The 19,479-nt window shown below is 57.9% G+C and overlaps 2 protein-coding genes across 2 annotated transcripts; one reads left to right on the top strand and one right to left on the bottom strand.

The window, feature by feature from the left end:
- Positions 1-270: 270 nt before the first annotated feature.
- On the bottom strand, positions 271-7,333 carry SNX11 (sorting nexin 11). The gene is made up of 7 exons (XM_071577371.1): positions 7,267-7,333; positions 3,844-3,892; positions 3,533-3,619; positions 2,310-2,410; positions 2,000-2,098; positions 1,649-1,861; positions 271-1,250 (listed from the first exon to the last, which is right to left on the bottom strand). The coding sequence occupies exons 2-7, from the start codon at positions 3,862-3,864 to the stop codon at positions 1,109-1,111; spliced, it is 663 nt and encodes a 220-aa protein (XP_071433472.1). The 5' UTR covers positions 3,865-3,892; positions 7,267-7,333; the 3' UTR covers positions 271-1,108.
- Positions 7,334-8,148: 815 nt separating this feature from the next.
- CBX1 (chromobox 1) lies at positions 8,149-19,339 on the top strand. Its single transcript, XM_071577350.1, has 5 exons — positions 8,149-8,274; positions 15,395-15,570; positions 16,302-16,479; positions 17,477-17,571; positions 18,988-19,339. Exons 2-5 carry the CDS (start codon positions 15,431-15,433, stop codon positions 19,130-19,132), a joined length of 558 nt encoding a protein of 185 aa, XP_071433451.1. The 5' UTR covers positions 8,149-8,274; positions 15,395-15,430; the 3' UTR covers positions 19,133-19,339.
- The last annotated feature ends 140 nt before the right edge of the window (positions 19,340-19,479 follow it).

Raw genomic sequence — 19,479 nt, 5'->3', positions numbered from 1 at the left:
CGCTGCATCCTGGTCCCTCTGTGGGGCCAAACCCACCCCAAAAAAACCCCAAAACTCAGGGGGGACCCTCAGCCCTGCCCTTCCACTGCCAACACCCCTGGGGTGACCTCAGGGACCTCCCTGGTGCCCAGGGCAGGGTCAGCTGTGCTGGATTGGCGTGGGGAAGGTGCCATCATCACCCCCTCTCTTCCCTAAATCCCTGTCTCCGCAATTATCCCGGCGCGGCCTCCGCCCCCGCGGCACGGACAGACACGGCCAGGGCCCCACAAGCCTCTTCTGCTTCAGTTTTATTTCAAGTCAGAGCACGTCAGCCCTGCCTGAACCGGTGCTGGGGGGGAGGAGATGGGGCAGGAGGGCACAGGGAGGGGCAGCAAGAGCAGCCAGAGCCAAACGCTGCTGGACACCAACGTGTTCCTTCTTTCCCAGCAAACCCAGTCCTGGCCTGAGGCCCAACTGGAAGGGACACCCCCTCACAGGGCAGGGGTGACAAGCTGCCCCCTCTGTGCTCCCCCCCACGACTGATTCCCTGCCCCACACTCCTGGGGGAAGCTCAGCTCCCCTTGTCCCAGCTGCAGCAACCTGCAGGGAAAGCTGTGCCAGGAGGCCCCAGGTGTGGATCTGGGAACTGCTCCCCAAGTGTGGGCTCTGGATTTGTGCAGCTGAGCCCTCACTTTCCTCCCCAGGAGCTGCAGAGGGAGGGGAACACAGGGGGCTAAACTGGAGAGACCCACTGGGCAGTGGCTGGGCCTGGATCCACCAAGGGAAGGCTTTTGTCCATGGTGGTGGATTGTCAGGCAGTGTATCCAGGAACAGGGAGCCTCGCTGGCACTGCCACCCCACTGAGCTCTGCTGCTGCTCCACTCAGAGAGCAAAGGCCATGGAAACAACAGCCACAGGTTTCACTACCCACCAGATCCCTCCTGCCAGAGAAGAGCGTTGCAAACACTGCCTGGGACATCAAGGACAGTCAGGACTGAGCAGGGGGAGAGCACACGAGCCCAGGGCAAAGTCGTGTCCCACCAGCCTGGCCATCCCTCTGGCTCCACAGGGGTCCCTCTCCCAGCGAGGGCTGCAGGTCCTGGGAGGGCAGGTGATGTCCCCAGAGCTGTCACTGCGTGTCCTGCCGTGCTCCCGGGGGCTGGGCTGGCTCCTCCGGGCTGTCCGAGTGCGCGTCGTCCATGCCAAAGTCGCTCCAGTACGGGAAGCTCTCCAGGCAGCTCGGGCCCTGTGGGCTCCCCAGCCCGGCACAGCTGGGAATGGAGAACAGGTCAGAGGGAAAAAGGGATCTGGGGAAGATTCAGGGCCTGAGGTGCCCAGATCTCCTTGGCACAACCCTTCCTTGGAGCTGGGGCTGCCCTTGGAATGCTCCTTCCCTTCCCTGGACATCACCTGATGCACAGGTGCCCTCTGGGCAGGCACAAGGGAACTGGGAATGCCCTGGGATCCTCAGCAGGAGCTGGGGGTGCCCTGGGATGCACAGCAGGAGCTGGGGGTGCCCTGGGATGCACAGCAGGAGCTGGGGGTGCCCTGGGATGCACAGCAGGAGCTGGACGTGCCCTGGGATGCACAGCAGGAGCTGGGGGCGCCCTGGGATGCACAGCAGGAGCTGGGGGTGCCCTGGGGTGCCCCCCGTTCCCCTGGCTGGTACCTGGCACGTGGGTCCTGCCCAGGCAGCAGCGTGGGCCGGCCCTCCTCCTCCTGGACCCAGCCACAGTTGGACATGGCATAGTGCAGGATGGCCTCTGTCACTGTCTGTGTGCCCTGGCCCTGCACACAGGCCTCGATGTCGGGCACAGAGAGCTGGCTCTGCAGGAACAGGTGCAGTCGACTGTCAGACAGCAGGACCACGTTCTGCACCACCCTGGGCACGGAGAGAGGACAGGGAGTCAGCTTTCACACCACCACGGGGACATGGACAGCCCTGCTGGCACCTCTCAGCCACAGTCCTGCAGCAGGGTGTCCCCTCCCTCCCTCCAGCCCTCAGAAATGCTCCACTCACTTCTCCAGGAACTGCTGCAATCCCTGTCTCCGCTTCTCAATGAACTCATCTGTGCTGCCCACGAAGAAGGTGGATTTCCCAGGCAGCTCTGGGACAGGCCTGAGGGGACAGAGCTCAGGTCACCTCCCTGCCAGCACAGGGGACACTGTGACAGCACCTCCCAACACCCTGAACCCTGGGGGCTCAGGTATTCCCCTGTTCCTCTGTGGGATCTGTTCTGAGCTCACATGGGTCTCCAGGGCAGGGAGGAAGGTTCTCCTGGGTGTCCCTGAGAACCAGCAGGAGGAAAGGAAGAACAAGGAATTCTTACACCAAGCCAGCATTCTTCTGGAGCTGCCTCCTCAGCCACACAAACTCACGGTACCGGCGCCGCACACATGAGGTCTTGGCAGTGAAGGCCTTGCTGTTGGTCTGCAAAATAATATCCCACCATGGGAATTATCCATGGGATTGAGGGGCAGAGAGGAAGAGGAGGGCAGGAGCTCAGTGACACAGCAATCTATGCCCTGGATGTTGGATGTCAGACCCACACAGGATGAGGGATGGGCTGCTCAGATGATTAGAATCATAGAATTATAGAATGGATTGGGTTGGAAAAGACCTCTGAGATCATCAAGGCCAACCCTTGATCCAACCCCACTGGGATCACAGAGTGCCCTGGGCTGGTGATCCCAGTGGGGTTGGATCAAGACATGGTGGATTCTCACTCAGTGCCACATCCATAGAAACACAGAATCATAGAATGGATTGGGTTGGAAAAGACCTCCGAGATCATCAAGTCCAACCCTTGGTCCAACTCCAGTCCCTTTACCAGATCATGGCACTCAGTGCCACGGCCAAGCTCAGCTGAAAAACCTCCAGGGATGGGGAATCCACCCTCTCTCTGGGCAGCCCATTCCAATCCCTGAGCACTCTCTCTGCAAAGAATTTCTTTCTCATCTCCAACTTCAATTTCCCCTGGCAGAGCTTGAGCCCATCGTGCCCCCTTGTCCTATTGCTGAGTGCCTGGGAGAAGAGACCAACCCTCACCTGGCCACAACTTCCCTTCAGGGAGTTCCAGACAGTGCTCAGGTCACCTCTGAGCCTCCTCTTCTCCAGGCTGAACACCCCCAGCTCCCTCAGCCTCTCCCCACAGCACTTGTGCTCCACTCCCTTCTCCAGCCTCGTTGCTCTTCTCTTCTCAGTTGGGTTGGAAGAGACCTCTGAGATCATCAAGTCCAACCCTTGATCCAACCCCACTGGGATCACTCTGGCACTCTGTGCCCTGGGCTGGTGATCACAGTGGGGTTGGATCAAGACATGTTGGATTCTCTGTCCCTGGAGGTGTTTCAGAGGACACTCAGAGCCACATCCAGTCCCTTCTCCAGCCTCGTTGCTCTTCTCTGGCCCCGCTCCAGCCCCTCAATCTCTTTCCTGAACTGAGGGGCCCAGAACTGAACACAACACTCCAGGTGTGGCCTTGCACTCCTGAGCCTCACACGTGGCACAGCCCAGCTCTGCAGCTCCAGGCCCTGTCCCTCAGCCCCAACTCACGTGGAGGAAGATCTTATAATCCACATAGGAATTCCAGGAGCCTTCGTTCTGCACTCGGGGGTCCTGCACTCGCACCGTGGTCAGTTCCTGTGGGGCAGGAGGGGGAGGTTGTGCTCAGCCCCCCCCGTGTGACTCCAGGGACAGGTGTCCACCCCCACAGCTCCTTTTCCACCTTCCCTGTCCCAGGGGCAGCACAGACACCTCCAGACATTCCCATCCCTGGCACCAGCTGCCCCTTGGCTCTGCCCCACAGACCCCCCCCAGTGCTGCCAAACCCCAGCCAGGAATAAACACACCAGGAAGGGTCTTACTTCCTCTTGGTTCTCCAACATCCTAGAGCCAGAGCCCAGTGGGAAACATCTGGGAAAAAAAAAGCAGGGATTTAGAAAGACAAGATTGGCACATCAGGGTTTTCCTTGGACTCTGCATCCTGCCCTGGCATCACCCACCTCTGTCCCATCCACTCTCACTTTAATCCATGAAATAAAGAGGATTCATCCCTGGTTTTATCCCAGTTCCCTTCTCCCAAAGGCCTCTCCTCCAGCAGGGAGGCACAGCTGGGCTGTCCAAGCAGGGGAAGCTGCCAGTCCACACCAGGATCCCCCTGGCCCTTCCCAGAGGAGACCTGTTCTCCTCCTGCCTCCATCTGCTGCCCCAGCAAGTCCCTGTTAACTCCAGACACAGATATTCCACCTATATTCCTGGAATATCCTGAGCTGGGACACCCAGGGATCATCCAGCCCAACCCCTGGCCCTGCACAGACACCCCAACAATCCCACCCTGTCCCTCAGGGCATTGTCCAAACCCTCCTGGAGCTCTGGCAGCCTCAGGGTCGTGACCAAACCCTGGGGAGCCTGGTCAGTGCCCACCACCCTCTGGGGGAAGAACCTTTCCCAAAATCCAGCCTAAACCTTCCTGACACAGCTCCAGCCATTCCCTGGATCCTGTCCCTGCTCACACAGAGCAGAGATCCCACTGCACTATTCCATTCTCCTGCAGCAATCCCAGTTCTCCAACACCACAGACACAGCGTGGGCTTGGAAGAAGAGGGGAGGGACAGCGAGATAACCCCCTACATCCCAGAAATCCACAATCCAGGCAGTGAATCCCTATGGAGACAGACACAGTGTGCACACACAGACCAGGAATACTCGTCAGGGGGAGCTGGAACACCGAGCCTGTCCCATGTCCTGGTTTCACCTCCGCTCTGGGATCGTTTGTGGGAGGTTTTGGGATGAACCAACAGCTCCAGGATTTCACCCCTCACATCCCACAATCCAGAGGGTGCCAAAGGATCTTGGAATGAACCAACAGCTCCAGGATTTCACCCCTCACACCCCACGATCCAGAGGGTGCCAAAGGATCTTGGGATGAACCAACAGCTCCAGGATTTCACCCCTCACATCCCACCATCCAGAGGGTGCCAAAGGATCTTGGGATGAACCAACAGCTCCAAGATTTCACCCCTCACATCCCAGGATCCAGAGGGTGCCAAGGGATCTTGGGATGAACCAACAGCTCCAGGATTTCACCCCTCACATCCCACCATCCAGAGGGTGCCAAAGGATCTTGGGAAGAATCAACAGCTCCAGGACTTCACCCCTCACATCCCACCATCCAGAGGGTGCCAAAGGATCTTGGGATGAACCAACAGCTCCAGGATTTCACCCCTCACATCCCACCATCCAGAGGGTGCCAAGGGATCTTGGGATGAACCAACAGCTCCAGGATTTCACCCCTCACATCCCACCATCCAGAGGGTGCCAAAGGATCTTGGGATGAACCAACAGCTCCAGGATTTCACCCCTCACATCCCACGATCCAGAGGGTGCCAAAGGATCTTGGGATGAACCAACAGCGCCAGGATTTCACCCCTCACATCCCACGATCCAGAGGGTGCCAAGGGATCTTGGGATGAACCAACAGCGCCAGGATTTCACCCCTCACATCCCATGATCCAGAGGGTGCCAGAGGATCCACCCCTCACCTGCTCCCCATCCCTGGAGTTCTGCCTTTAAGGCCATGAGAGGTGCCAAGTGCCAGGAATTCCAGCCTTTATTCCCGGCTGGAGCCGGAGTTCATTTTAGCTGCGACCAAGGGAGGGGCTGAGCCCCAAACCAGGCTCTAAAAATCCAGCCCCGCCCGTTTCCAGGTGCTTCCCGTGGAATTCCAGCCATCCCACCGCCCCCGGGGAGCACGGAAAGGGTTAATCCCAGCGGGGAGGAGTTTGGGCACGGGCAGAAATCCGGGATGTCCGGGATAACTGAGCTCCTCCCGGAGCTGGGTCAAGCTCCTCCCGCTTCCAATTCCAGCTGCGAGAGGAGGAACCTCCCAAAAAACCCCCAAACTCTGGAGCACATGATCCTTCCTTAGGGAAGAAGAGGAGGGAAGGAGCCACACGTGACATGAGTCAGTTTGGAGGGAGCTCCGAGACTGGGGGCTCCCAGTCCGGACCAGTTCAGCAGCACAACTGGGACCATCAAGTCCCCAAATCCCATGGGATCACAGCCCACCCACAAATGCTGGGATGATCCCTGTGGAATCGCGGCCTCCCCGTTGCTTTTGGAGCTCCTGCTCTTCCCAGCTGGAAAAATGCAGGAGGGAGACTCGGGAGTTGCCCAGTGGAGCACCAGAGGGTTGCCAGGAACGGGAATTTCCTTTCCCAAGGTGTTCCCAGGAGCAGAGAGCCCTGAGGGAGATGATTCTGAGCAGGGAAAACCGGGATCAGAGAGCCCGGGAACTCAAAGCCTTTCATCCCAAGGAACACCTAATCTTATTTCAGCTAATTAATTGATCCTAATGGGATAAATCCACTCCCAGCCACGGGAGAAGCAGCTCGGGATCAGTTTCACCAAATCCTCTTCCAGGGATTTCGGGGAAAGCCTCAGTTTAAGGGGCTCTGGAATTGCTGCTCTGGGTTGATTTTCCCGCAATTCCCGGTTTTTTCCAGGGCTCTGCTCCTGCAGGATTTAAATCCCAGGTGGAATTTGCCCCCCTCCCAGCCCAGTTCCCACCTTGCTGGGAAAGGGAAAGCGCTGCTTGTTATCTCTGCCTTGTTATCCCTAAGGGCCCTTCCCACCCTCTGGAACAGCGGGAATGCTCTTCCTTCCCTTCCCACATCCAGCCTGGCCGAGGCTCCACATTCCTCCCCTTCGGGAAACCCCCCACGAAGCGGCTCCACAGCAGGAAAACCGGGAATGAATCCCATTTATTCCCGCTTTTCTTTGGCCCATCTGGGCGTGATATTTGGAGGCTTTTTCACTCCCATCCCCACAGGTGTCCCAAAATTTGGAATCCCCCCCCGGGATGTCCGAGCCAGCCCAACCCCAGACGGCTCCCAAAGCTCAGGGAACAGCCTCGCACAGCGGGAAAACCGGGAATGAATCCCATTTATTCCCGCTTTTCCCAGGCACAGCCTGGGGTGGTGATGGTGGTGATGGTGATTTCCCGAAGGTGTTTTCCCACGTGGGGAGGAAAAGGTTCCCCCATCCCAACAGGTATCCCGAAATTTGGACCCTGTGGAAGGGCGGGGGGCGCTGGGGACGGGCCTGGCCCCGCCGGGAGAGGCCGCGGGCGGGGGGCGAGGCCCAGCCCAGCTCCTGTTTCCTCACCGGGGGCTGTTAAGGAACCCAAGACCACCCTCGAGGGACCCCCAACCCACGCCGGGACCCCCCAATTTGTAATTTTTTGGGGGGTTTTCCCCCAATTCCCCCCCCCCCCCGGGCCCCCTCACCTCGCACAGGCCGCGGCCCCTTTAAGCGGCGGCGGCGGCGGCGCGCGCCCTTATAGCGCGTGCGGGGCGGGCACTTCCGGCGCGGGGCGTGATGGGAGTTGTAGTTCCTGCACCCCACCCCGCTGTAGTTCGGGAGAAGGATGGGAATGGGGAAGGAGCTGGAGCGGCTGAGATGGAGAAAAGGAGCCTCAGAGGAGCCTTTTCTCTCTCTGCAACTCCCTGACCGGAGAGGGGAGCTGGGGGGGGGGGGGGTTGGTCGGGCTGTGCTCCAGGGAACAGGGACAGGAGGAGAGGGCACAGCAGCAAGTCACACCCGGGGAGGTTCGGGTTGGGCATCGGGAGGAATTCCTGCATGGAAAGGGGTGTAAAACACTGGAAGGGGCTGCCCAGGGAGGGTTGGAGCCCCCACCCCTGGAGGTGTCCAGAAAACACGTGGATGTGGCGCTCGGGGACACGGCAGTGCTGGGTTAACTCGAGCATCCCCGGAGGGCTTTTCCAACCCGGAGATTTCCATAAAGAAAATCATTTCCCACCACCTGGGGCTGCCCCGGTGTGACCCCCAGGCGGGGTGGCTCGGGGCACACTCGCGGGGGTACAACCTGCTGACGGGCCTCAGGTTGGACTGGATGCCCCCCGGAGCACTTTCCCACCCTTAATTACTGTAATTATGTTCATTAACTGGCGGAGCGGAGCACATCGGACTACAACTGCCATGGCGCCCAGCCACAAGAACTACACTTCCCGTAGTGCTTTGCGGCAGCGCTCGGACTACAACTCCCAGCACGCCTCGCGCGCCCCGCAGCGGCCTCGCTGCCCTGTCGGACTACAGCTCCCGGCGTGCCCCGCGCGGGGCGTGGCGCATGCGCGGTGCGCGCGGCGGGCAGCGGCGCTGGCCGGGCTCTTTTGTTCAGGGCGGCGGACGGAGCGAGGCCAGGCCCGGGCCCCCCCCGACCCCCCGAGCGGCCCCCGCGCCCCTTCCCTCGGACACCAACGGCGGGGCTGTGCAAGGTCGGCGGGGAGCGCGGCCGGGCCGGCGGGGGGGGGCGTGGGAGGGGTGTGGGGGGGGTGTGATGGGGAGCTGGGGGGGTGGGAGGGGTGGGGGGGGCTGTGCCGGGGGGTCGGGGGGCTGGGAGGGGGATTTGGGGGTGTTGGGGTGGGGGGCGGTCAGTGGGGATGCTGAGGGGGGTGGAGAGGGTGTGGAGAGGGTGTGGAGAGGGGTTGGGGGGCTGGGAGGAGGATTGGGGGGGGATTGGGATGCTGGGGGGCTGCGGGGTCAGTGGGGATGCTGAGAGGGTGTGGAGAGGGGTTGGGATACAGGGAGGAGGATTTGGGGGGATTGGGATGCTGAGGGAGTCAGTGGAGGGGAATTGGGATACAGGGAGGAGGATTGCGGGGGAATTGGGATGTTGGGGGGCATTGGGGTACTGAGAGGGTTGGGAGTGTCAGTGGAGGGGAATTTTGGGGCTGGGAGGAGGATTTGGGGGGGATTGGGATGTTGGGGGAGTCAGTGGAGGGGAATTGGGATACAAGGAGGAGGATTTGGGGGGATTGGGATGTTGGGGGGCTGTGGGGTCAGTGGGGATGCTGAGGGGGTTGGGAGGGGTGTGGAGAGGGGTTGGGGGCTGGGAGGAGGATTTGGGGATTGGGATGTTGAGGGAGTCAGTGGAGGGGAATTGGGATACAGGGAGGAGGATTTGGGGGGATTGGAATACTGAGGGGGTTGGGAGTGTCAGTGGAGGAGGATTTGGGGGGCTGGGAGAAGGATTTGGGGGGATTGGGATGCTGAGGGAGTCAGTGGAGGGGAATTGGGGTGCAGGGAGGAGGATCTGGGGGGATTGGGATGTTGGGAGGGTTGGGAGGGTCAGTGGAAGGGGGTTGGGGCGCAGGGAGGAGGATTTGGGGATTGGGATGTTGAGGGAGTCAGTGGAGGGGAATTGGGATACAGGGAGGAGGATCTGGGGGGATTGGGATACTGGGAGGGTCAGTGAGGACGCTGAGGGGGTTGGGGGGTCTGTGGAGACGGGTTGGGACACAGGGAGAAGCATTTTGAGGGAATTGGGATACTGGGGGGAATTGGGATTTAGTGAAGGAGGTTTGGGGTACAGGGAGAAGGATTTGGGGATTGGGGAAGTCAGTGGAAGGGGATTGGGGATACAGGGAGAAGGATTTGGAAGGGATTGGGGGAGTCAGTGGAACGGGATTGGGATACAGGGAGGAGGATTTGGGGACTGGGGAAGTCAGTGGAAGGGGATTGGGATACAGGGAGGAGGATTTGGGGATTGGGGAAGTCAGTGGAAGGGGATTGGGATACAGGGAGGAGGATTTGGGGATTGGGGAAGTCAGTGGAGGGGAATTGGGATACAGGGAGGAGGATTTGGGGATTGGGGAAGTCAGTGGAAGGGGATTGGGATACAGGGAGGAGGATTTGGGGATTGGGATACAGGGAGGAGGATTTGGGGATTGGGGGAGTCAGTGGAAGGGGATTGGGGATACAGGGAGAAGGATTTGGAAGGGATTGGGATGCTGAGGGGTTGGGGGGTCATTGCAGAGCTGTTTGGGGTGCAGGGAGAAGGATTTGGGTGCTGGGCTGGGTCGGTGAAGGGGAAAAGGGGGCTGGGGAAGGAGCAGGGGAGGCTCCAGGATCCAGCTGGGAATGGGGAGGGATAAATGTCAACTTTTGGCGGGGAGAATGAGCGGGAAGAGGCTGCGGGAATGCCGGGAATGGGATGGCAGCCGAATCCCGGGGGGCCGGACAGGGAGAGCTGTTGTGGGGCAGACTGGGGGGATTTGGGGCTGGGGGGGATGTTTCCCACGGAGATCTGGGGTGGGGCTGGCAGGAGGTGGGATGGGGACCTTGTGGTTGGAAGTTGGGATGTGTTGGGAAAGGGAGGGGGGAGATGGAGCAGGAGCTGCTTGGGAAGTCCCAGGACAGGCTTTATCCAGCTCCTCTGATGGAAATTTGGGAAGTGGGGGAGCCCCCACGCTTGGAATGTGGGTCATAAAGCCCTTGGGGGAGGAGGAGGAGGAGGATCCGGGGAAAAGGAAGCACGATGGGATTTGTACTCCCTGGTGTGGAAAGGGCAGATGTGGAGCTGCCTCAGGGTGTGCTGGGAATGCTGCCCTGTCCTGGGAATGGCTCAGGGGGTCCTGGGAATGCTGCCCTGTCCTGGGAATGGCTCAGGGGGTCCTGGGAATGCTGCCCTGTCCTGGGAATGGCTCAGGGGGTCCTGGGAATGGCTCAGGGGGTCCTGGGAATGGCTCAGAGTGTCCTGGGAATGGCTCAGGGTGTGCTGGGAATGCTGTCCTGTCCTGGGAATGGCTCAGGGGGTCCTGGGAATGCTGACCTGTCCTGGGAATGGCTCAGGGTATCTTGGGAATGCTGTCCTGTCCTGGGAATGGCTAAGGGTGTGCCGGGAATGCTGTCCTGTACTGGGAATGCTGTCCTGTCCTGGGAATGGCTAAGGGTGTGCCGGGAATGCTGTCCTGTACTGGGAATGCTGTCCTGTCCTGGGAATGGCTAAGGGTGTGCCGGGAATGCTGTCCTGTACTGGGAATGCTGTCCTGTCCTGGGAATGGCTAAGGGTGTGCCGGGAATGCTGTCCTGTACTGGGAATGCTGTCCTGTCCTGGGAATGGCTCAGGGTGTGCTGGGAATGCTGTCCTGTCCTGGGAATGGCTCAGGGTGTGCTGGGAATGCTGTCCTGTTCTGGGAATGGCTCAGGGTATCTTGGGAATGCTGCCCTGTCCTGGGAATGGCTAAGGGTGTCCTGGGAATGCTGCCCTGTCCTGGGAATGGCTCAGGGTGTCTTGGGAATGGCTCAGGGGGTCCTGGGAATGGCTCAAGGTGTCTTGGGAATGCTGTCCTGTCCTGGGGATGGCTCAGGGGGTCCTGGGAATGCTGTCCTGTCCTGGGAATGGCTCAGGGGGTCCTGGGAATGGCTCAGGGGGTCCTGGGAATGGCTCAGGGGGTCCTGGGAATGGCTCAGGGGGTCCTGGGAATGCTGCCCTGTCCTGGGAATGGCTCGGGGGGTCCTGGGAATGCTGCCCTGTCCTGGGAATGGCTCGGGGGGTCCTGGGAATGCTGCCCTGTCCTGGGAATGCTGCCCTGGAGGGGATGGCAGTGCTCTGATTTTGGTTGGAAAACGTCGGGAATGGACATGGGGGGGGGGATCCCAGAGATGTTGGTGGGTTTGGAAGCAGCAAATTTGTGTGTTCCTATAAAACAGAGATCAGAGCATTGGAAAAGGGTTTCTGGCTGAATAATTCCAGAGTCTGCTGGGATAAAGTCTGGGAATTCCTCCCAAAATTGAGGGAGGAAGGTGTTGGCAGCCACCAGACCTTGTGAGAGCTGGGGGGAGTTTCCTCTCAGTGCTTGGGATCCTGGTAGTGGAAAGGGTGAGAAACAGCTGGGGCTGCTCCAGGGAAATGCCAAATATCCAGGGAATGGGCTGTGAGAGCTGGGAATGCCCCCAGGTGTGGCCCCTCCATCCCTGGGGATGAGGCTGGAATAGGCTGTGTGGGAAGTTGGGAATTCTCCAGCACCCAGAGCAGTGAAAAGAACCCAAATCCCTGCTGTGATTCCATGATATCCCTGCTGTGATTCCATGATTTCAAAAGAACCCAAATCCCTGCTGTGATTCCATGATATCCCTGCTGTGATTCCATGTTTTCAAAAGAACCCAAATCCCTGCTGTGATTCCATGATTTCCCTGCTGTGATTCCATGATTTCCCTGCTGTGATTCCATGATTTCAAAAGAACCCAAATCCCTGCTGTGATTCCACGATTTCCCTGCTGTGATTCCACGATTTCCCTGCTGTGATTCCACGATTTCCCTGCTGTGATTCCACGATTTCCCTGCTGTGATTCCATGATTTCCCTGCTCTGGAGGAATTCAGGAGTTGTCCCCACCATCACATACCAAAATTTGGGACATTTTCCCTCCATTTCTCCCTTTTCAGGAGGGAATTAACATTCCTCCTCTTAAATCCGGAGGTTCCTTCCCTCGTGGGTTGGGAATTTACCTGGGAATGATGTGCCTGGAAGTTGTGGCTTTTCCTTTGCTTGGTTTCTGCTCAATCCCTGGATCCCCTCACTCCAAATTCCCAGGAATGTTTCCTGGAGAGTGGAAGTTCTTGTTCCCTCTTCCAGTGGGGGGTTCCTGCTGCCTTTCCCTGGCATGTGTGGGATAAACTTGGCGTGCTCAGAACTCATTTTAAGGATAAAAGTGATCCCAGCCAAGCTGGGGGGAGGAAATGTTGGAAGTTTGAAACTCATTAAAGCTCCCTTGAACTGTTAATCCTTCAGGATGCAGCAAATGGAGCTGGTCTGTGTTCCAATTCAATCTCCAGCTCTTCCTCCTGCCCCCAAAATCAGGTTTTGTGCTCACCCTTGTGCTGGGTCTCCTTCTTTGGGGCTTTTCCCTGAGTTTTAATTCTTTTGGAATGGTTTAGGTGAGTCCTGGATCCTTTTCCTTCCATCTGCAGACCATGAAGTTTATTCTTTCCCTTTATTTCACTTCCCTCCTCACAGAGGATTTTTGGCATTGACTCATCCCAAGTTTGTCTTGATATCATTTTTTTTTGGGGGATAAACCGACTTTTTTTTTGTTGTTTTCAACATGTTAAGTATAAAAAAATTGAAGGTGAATTTTAGGAAACATTCAATTGTTGGGATCTCTCAGGCAGGAGAGCCCCAAATTCTGTAGAATCGTGGAATGGTTTGGGTTGGAAGGGACCTGAAATCTCATCCAGGGACATGGACAGGGACACTTCCCACCATCCCAGGGTGCTCCAAGCTCTGTCCAGCCTGGCCTTGGACACTTCCAGGGATGAGGCTGTTTGGATTAAAGGAATAGGAGTGTCTGCTCCCCAAAAATGCACCTCGGTGGGAGTGAGATGTGTTGGAAATCCCTGGAGGGGAGGGAGCAGAGCCCGGGGTGATTCCCCCTCTGCTGCCTTCCCAAATCTCCAGGGATGGATCAACCTCTCCCCTCCCTCAGAGCCCATCCAGTGCTTTGGGTTGTTTTAATGCTTTAACTGGAGGGTCACAGAGACATTCCCAAGGCGGATCCTTTGGGGATCAATCCCGGTGGCCTTTGGAGCCGCCCTGTCCCCTCCAGCTGCGTTTTTCCTGCAGTGCAGGAGCTCAGCTCCCTGCGGGCTCTGGGAATGGAGCCTCCTCCTCCCCGAGCTCCTTCCTGGCTCCCAAGCCCTCGAGGCAAGGCAGGGATTGGATGCTCTTGGCACTGAAAGGAACAAACCCCAAATATCTGGGAGGTTCCTGCAGCTCTTTGCCCTGCTGTGTTTGTCCCTCCCCTTGGGAAGCTCCTTCCCAACGTGCTCCCGGCCTTGGATTTGCATCTTTTCTCCTCAGCTCCTCCATCAAACGATGGCAGTCCATCAGCTGTTCCCATTGCTGTTCCCTCTCCCTGTTTCCCTTCCCACCTGGAGCTTCAGCAGCTCCTCCCTGAGCTCACCTTGGCTCTCACAATGCTCTTGGATCCAGCTGCCGCCTTTGGAATCCTCTGAGGATCCAGCTGAGCATCCTCAGGTGCCTGAACATCTCCCCCATCTCCAGGCAATGCCCACAGAGCTTTCCCTAAAGTCCCTTTGGCTGCAGCTCAGGAGAATTCCTTGCTGAGAGCAGGAATTCCAGAATCCCGCCCCTCTGGGCTCTGCTGGAGTTTATTTGGAGCCACCACAGCACTTTGTTGGGAATTGCCTTGGAATCTCCTCTGTCCCCCTTCTCCAGCAGCCCTGTGGTGCCCGAGGAGGAGGATGGAGGGGAGAGGAAGGAACTGGCTGAGGAATTCCAGAGTGAAACACGATCCTTTGGCTTCCTGCTGCTCCTGGGCTGGGATTAGATGCCTGAGGGTCGGGTGGGAGGCTTTCCATTGTTGTGTTGCACACCCAGCTGTGCCTGTGCCAGCCCAGCCTCCTCCTCCTCCTTCTCCTCCTCCTCCTCCTCCTCCTCCTCTTCCCAGTGTCCAGGCCTCCGGGAGCCTTGCTCTGCTCCAGGTTTGCTTCCCTATGGAATCTCTGAAGATGCTCTCAGAGTGTTTCCACCCAGGAACTGAGGGAGAAGCCTCTCTGATGTGTGTTCTGCTCTGGCTCTGCCTTAGTGGGATCTTTCCAGGTTGTTGGGGCTTTCCCTTCTTTGGATAAGGCAAGGAGCTTCATCCTGCATGGCTGGATGTCCACTGGCTTGGGATCATGGAATAGTTTGGATGGGAAGGGACCTTAAAGCCCGTCCAGTGCCACCCTCTGCCATGGGCAGGGCTGGGTGGGCATCCATCCATCCCTGGGAGCAGCAGGGAGACACTGGGACCCAGGATCTGCCCAGCTACTGGTCTGAGCTGGTTTTGAGGAGGGATCTGGGGCCTCTCTGTGGTTTTTGGCTCTCTGAGTTGTTTGGATTTGGGCTGGGAATGCCTGGAGTGTTGGAAGGGCTGTTCCTGCTCTGCAGGCCCAGGGCAGTGCCAGGGCCACCTGGGCACATCTCCCTGTGGGTGGCAGGAGGTTCTGCTTCCAGAGTTCTCCCTTCCCAGCAAGCCCTGGATGTATATTCAGGAATTTTTGGTTGACTAAACAGCTCTGGAAGATAAGGAGGATGTTCTGGGGGTGAAGAATGGGATAAATATCCCAGATCCAGCAAGGAAATGAACATGGTGAGGTTGGGATCAGGGACTGTGACTTGGATTTGACTTGGATTAACTATTTATTAACTTTAGTTAATATAAACTACTTAGTTCAGCCTTTAAGCTGAAGGGCAGCTCAATGAGGTGAGGAGAGGGGAGGGAGCAGGTTAGGGGAGGGACATGTGGGACTCAGCAGGGGATGGACAAGGTGTGGAGCAGCTGAGGTAGGAAACTCTCTATGGAATTGGTGAAATAAGTTATTGGAGAGAGAAAAAGCCCCAAAGCTTCGAGTCAAAATCAGGATGTAAAAGCAGCAGCTCCTGCTGGAGACTCCTGGCCTGGCAGGCCCATCCCTCTGTGTGTTCCCTGCCTTGTAGCTTCCTGCTGTCTCCAGAGCAGCATTCCCTGCCTTTGTGCATCCAGGATAATTCCCACCTGGCAAAGGCACAGCCGACCTTGGCTCCTGACCTTGGCTCTCCCTCCTCTTGCAGCAGCGTCGCCCCAAAGCTGAAAAACTGGCCAGCACAATGGGAAAAAAGCAGAACAAGAAGAAAGTGGAGGAGGTCCTAGAGGAAGAGGAGGAGGAATATGTGGTGGAGAAGGTCCTGGATCGGCGGGTGGTGAAGGGAAAGGTGGAATACCTGCTCAAGTGGAAAGGCTTCTCGGAGTAAGTGGCTCCAACCTGCTCCTCTGGGGGCTGGGCTGTTCCAGCAGCTCCTCTGCCTTCCACTCCCAAAGTCTCCAGGCAGGTGGATCAGAGTCCTGGGCCTCTCCTGGGATGGAGAACGGAGCAAACAGGCCAAGGGCAGCTGTGGGGACAAAGCAGCCCTGCCAAACACCCTGAGCTCCAGTCACAGCCTGGGGTGGGAAAATCCTGCTGTGCCAAACACCCCAAACCCCAGTCATGGCCTGGGGTGGGAAAATCCTGATGTGCCAAACACCCTGAGCTCCAGTCACAGCCTGGGGTGGGAAAATCCCACTGTGCCAAACACCCTGAGCTCCAGTCATGGCCTGGCTGGGAAAATCCCACTGTGCCAAACACCCCAAACCCCAGTCATGGCCTGGGATGGGAAAATCCTGCTGTGCCAAACACCCCGAGCTCCAGTCACAGCCTGGGGTGGGAAAATCCTGCTGTGCCAAACACCTTGAGCTCCAGTCACAGCCTGGGGTGGGAAGAATCCCAATTCTGCCCTGCAAAAAGCCCCACTGTGGGAAAAGCAGCCAGAGGAATGAGCTGCAGTACTCCCTGGAGAAGGGGAATGCCTGCCCTGCCCTCCAGCATTCCTGCCTGGATCAGGACAGTGACCAAACTTAGTGGCATCTCCATGACCAGTGTCTTTTTCTGGGCAGGGAAAGCTACAGAGAGCCCTAAAACTGAGGTGTTGTGTTTGCTTCCAGTGAGGACAACACCTGGGAGCCTGAGGAGAACCTGGACTGCCCAGACCTCATTGCAGAATTCCTGCAGTCCCAGAAAACTGCCCATGAGAGCGAGAAATCCGAGGGCAGCAAACGCAAAGCGGAGTCGGACTCGGAGGATAAAGGGGAGGAGAGCAAACCAAAGAAGAAGAAGGAGGAGGTGAGGCAGAGTGGGGGTTCTGTGCTGACCTCCCTGCTCCTGGCACAGCAAGAGTCACCCCAGAACATCAAACTCTTTTTCCAAGGAATGGGAGTTTTTATGACACTTGAGCAAGACACAGCTTTGGAAAGCTGTACCCTTCAGAAGGAGGCACGAGCTGCTGTCTGGGCTCAGCCTCCCAGTAAATCCAGAGCCAAAGGGGGTGAATCCAGCCCTCAACTTCTCCTGAAGAGCCCTAAAGGGGGGAATCAGAAGGCAGGAGTTGCCCCTGGAAGAGGGAGACAAGGTGGAGCACAGAGCCTTGTGCTCAGGCTGCTTGGGAAACTGGGCACTGAAAGGCTCTGCAGTCTGGTTTGCATCCCAGGAGCTGCTGAATCTTGGCAGGCAGAGGGGTTTGTGCAGCTGGGCCTTGGGAGGGAGATCCTTCTCCTGCAGCATCAGCTGGGCATTCCCACTCGCCTTGGATATGGAATCATGGAATGGTTTGGGTTGGAAGGAACCTTTCAGCTCATCCAGTGCCACCACCACCCATGGGCAGGGACACCTCCTACCAGCCCAGGGTGCTCCAAGCCCTGTCCAGCTTGGCCTTGGACACTCCCAGGGCTGGGGCAGCCACAGCTCCTCTGGGCACCTGTGCCAGGGCCTGCCCACCCTCCCAGGCAGGGATTTCATCCCAATATCCCATCTAATCCCACCCTGCAGCAGTAGGAAGCCATCCTCCTTGTCCTGTCACTCCATCCCTTGTGCCAAGTCCTTTCCAGCTCTCCTGCAGCCCCTTTAGGCACTGGAAGAGGCTCTCAGGTCTCCCTGGAGCTTTCCCTTCTCCAGGTGAGCCACCCCAGCTCTCCCAGCCTGGCTCTATGGCATAGGAGCATCTCCATGGCCCTGGCATTGCAGTCTGAGCCTTCCTGACCAGCCACCAGCACATCCTGGTGGCCAGACCAGGGCCCTGAGTGTCACCCTGGAGATGCCACAGGTGGGAATTTGTGTCTTGCAGTCGGAGAAACCGCGAGGCTTCGCCCGAGGGTTTGAGCCGGAACGAATCATCGGCGCCACAGACTCCAGCGGGGAGCTGATGTTCCTCATGAAGTGGTGAGTGTGTCTTCTGTGCCAGAGAGGGAAGGGCCTGCTGCCTGGCATGGAATCCCCTCTGCTCTGAGGCTGTGGCACCACCTGGGGGTCATGGAGCTTCAGAGTGTCCCTTGAGGTGTCTTTGAAGGGACTGAGGTGTCTTTGAAGGGTCAGAGCAGGGCATGATGTCCCACCCCCCAAGGAGGGGACAGAGTGAGGGTCAGCAAGTGGCTCTGGTGCCACAGGGAACAGGTGGGACTGACCCAGCCTGGTGTAGGTGTGGGAGGACAGAGAGTTTGGGAATCATGGAATGGATTGGGTTGGAAAAGACCTCCGAGATCATCAAGTCCAACCCTTGATCCAACCCCACTGTGATCACCAGCCCAGGGCACGGATTGGAAAAGACCTCCAAGATCATCAAGTCCAACCCTTGATCCAACCCCACTGTGATCACCAGCCCAGGGCACTCTGTGCCCTGGTCTGGTGATCACAGTGGGGTTGGATCAAGACATGGTGGATTCTCACTCAGTGCCACATCCACAGAATCATAGAATGGATTGGGTTGGAAAAGACCTCCGAGATCATCAAGTCCAACCCTTGGTCCAACTCCAGTCCCTTTCCCAGATCATGGCACTCAGTGCCACGGCCAAGCTCAGGTGAAAAACCTCCAGGGATGGGGAATCCACCCCCTCTCTGGGCAGCCCATTCCAATCCCTGAGCACTCTCTCTGCAAAGAATTTCTTTCTCATCTCCAACTTCAATTTCCCCTGGCAGAGCTTGAGCCCATCGTGCCCCCTTGTCCTATTGCTGAGTGCCTGGGAGAAGAGACCAACCCCCACCTGGCCAGAACTTCCCTTCAGGGAGTTCCAGACAGTGCTGAGGTCACCTCTGAGCCTCCTCTTCTCCAGGCTGAACACCCCCAGCTCCCTCAGCCTCTCCCCACAGCACTTGTGCTCCAGTCCCTTCTCCAGCCTCGTTGCTCTTCTCAGTTGGGTTGGAAGAGACCTCTGAGATCATCAAGTCCAACCCTTGGGCCAACTCCAGTCCCTTTACCAGATCATGGCACTCAGTGCCACGGCCAAGCTCAGCTGAAAAACCTCCAGGGATGGGGAATCCACCCCCTCTCTGGGCAGCCCATTCCAATCCCTGAGCACTCTCTCTGCAAAGAATTCCTTTCTGATCTCCACCTTAAATTTCCCCTGGCAGAGCTTGAGCCCCCTTGTCCTATTGCTGACTGGCTGGATTCACCTTCTCCTCCCTCCCCAACAACACAGAGCTGAACTCACACTGGGGGGTTTTTATTCCTGCTGCTCTGAAACCACTCAGGAAGGGGTGACTGGGACTCCAGGGATTCCATTTCCCTGCTGCTTCTGGGTTTCTCTCCAGGCTCCACCTCCTCCCACACCTCCCTGACCTTCCCCCTGCTCCACCCTGTAGGAAAAACTCGGATGAGGCCGACCTGGTCCCTGCCAAGGAAGCCAACATCAAGTGCCCACAGGTGGTGATCTCCTTCTACGAGGAGAGGTTGACATGGCATTCCTACCCCTCAGAGGACGATGACAAGAAAGAGGACAAGAACTAAGCCCTGGTCCCCACTCTGGGCAGCCTTTGTGGAAAGATCCGAACTGTGGGTGTGAGCAGGAGGGATTGGAGGCGGCTCTGCTCGGGTGGGACGTGGAGATGGCTGGAGAAGGTGCCCTTTGAAGAGACCAGTATGGTTTCTGTGCCCTGCAGCTGCTCAACTGCTTCATGCTGTGTCCAGATTCCAACCAGCCCGGCTCAGTTGGAGGGGGGGAGGGAAGGGCAGGGGGATAGTGAAGGGTTGGGAAGGGTTTGAGATGGGGTGGGGAGGGTTCAAAGCAGCTCATGGGAGTGGAAGCAAAGCCCCTTCCATGAAGGACTCTCACTGGGGTGGGTGGGCTGGGGAGA

The sequence above is a fragment of the Pithys albifrons genome, chromosome 25, assembly GCF_047495875.1.
Source record: "Pithys albifrons albifrons isolate INPA30051 chromosome 25, PitAlb_v1, whole genome shotgun sequence".
In the NCBI taxonomy this organism is placed as follows: Eukaryota; Metazoa; Chordata; class Aves; order Passeriformes; family Thamnophilidae; genus Pithys; species Pithys albifrons.
This window is presented reverse-complemented; position numbering and strand designations above follow the sequence as displayed.

What these genes read in the sequence shown, in the direction of transcription:
- SNX11 (XM_071577371.1), bottom strand. Translation starts at nt 3,864, where the DNA reads ATGTTGGAGAACCAAGAGGAA. An exon ending in CAGAAGAATGCTGGCTTGGT is followed by an intron (nt 2,099 to 2,309) that starts GTAAGAATTCCT and finishes CTGTCCCCTCAG; the next exon opens with GCCTGTCCCAGAGCTGCCTG. An exon ending in GGGCAGGACCCACGTGCCAG is followed by an intron (nt 1,251 to 1,648) that starts GTACCAGCCAGG and finishes CTCCATTCCCAG; the next exon opens with CTGTGCCGGGCTGGGGAGCC.
- CBX1 (XM_071577350.1), top strand. Translation starts at nt 15,431, where the DNA reads ATGGGAAAAAAGCAGAACAAGAAGAAAGTGGAGGAGGTCCTAGAGGAA. An exon ending in AAGTGGAAAGGCTTCTCGGA is followed by an intron (nt 15,571 to 16,301) that starts GTAAGTGGCTCC and finishes GTTTGCTTCCAG; the next exon opens with TGAGGACAACACCTGGGAGC. An exon ending in CAAAGAAGAAGAAGGAGGAG is followed by an intron (nt 16,480 to 17,476) that starts GTGAGGCAGAGT and finishes TGTGTCTTGCAG; the next exon opens with TCGGAGAAACCGCGAGGCTT.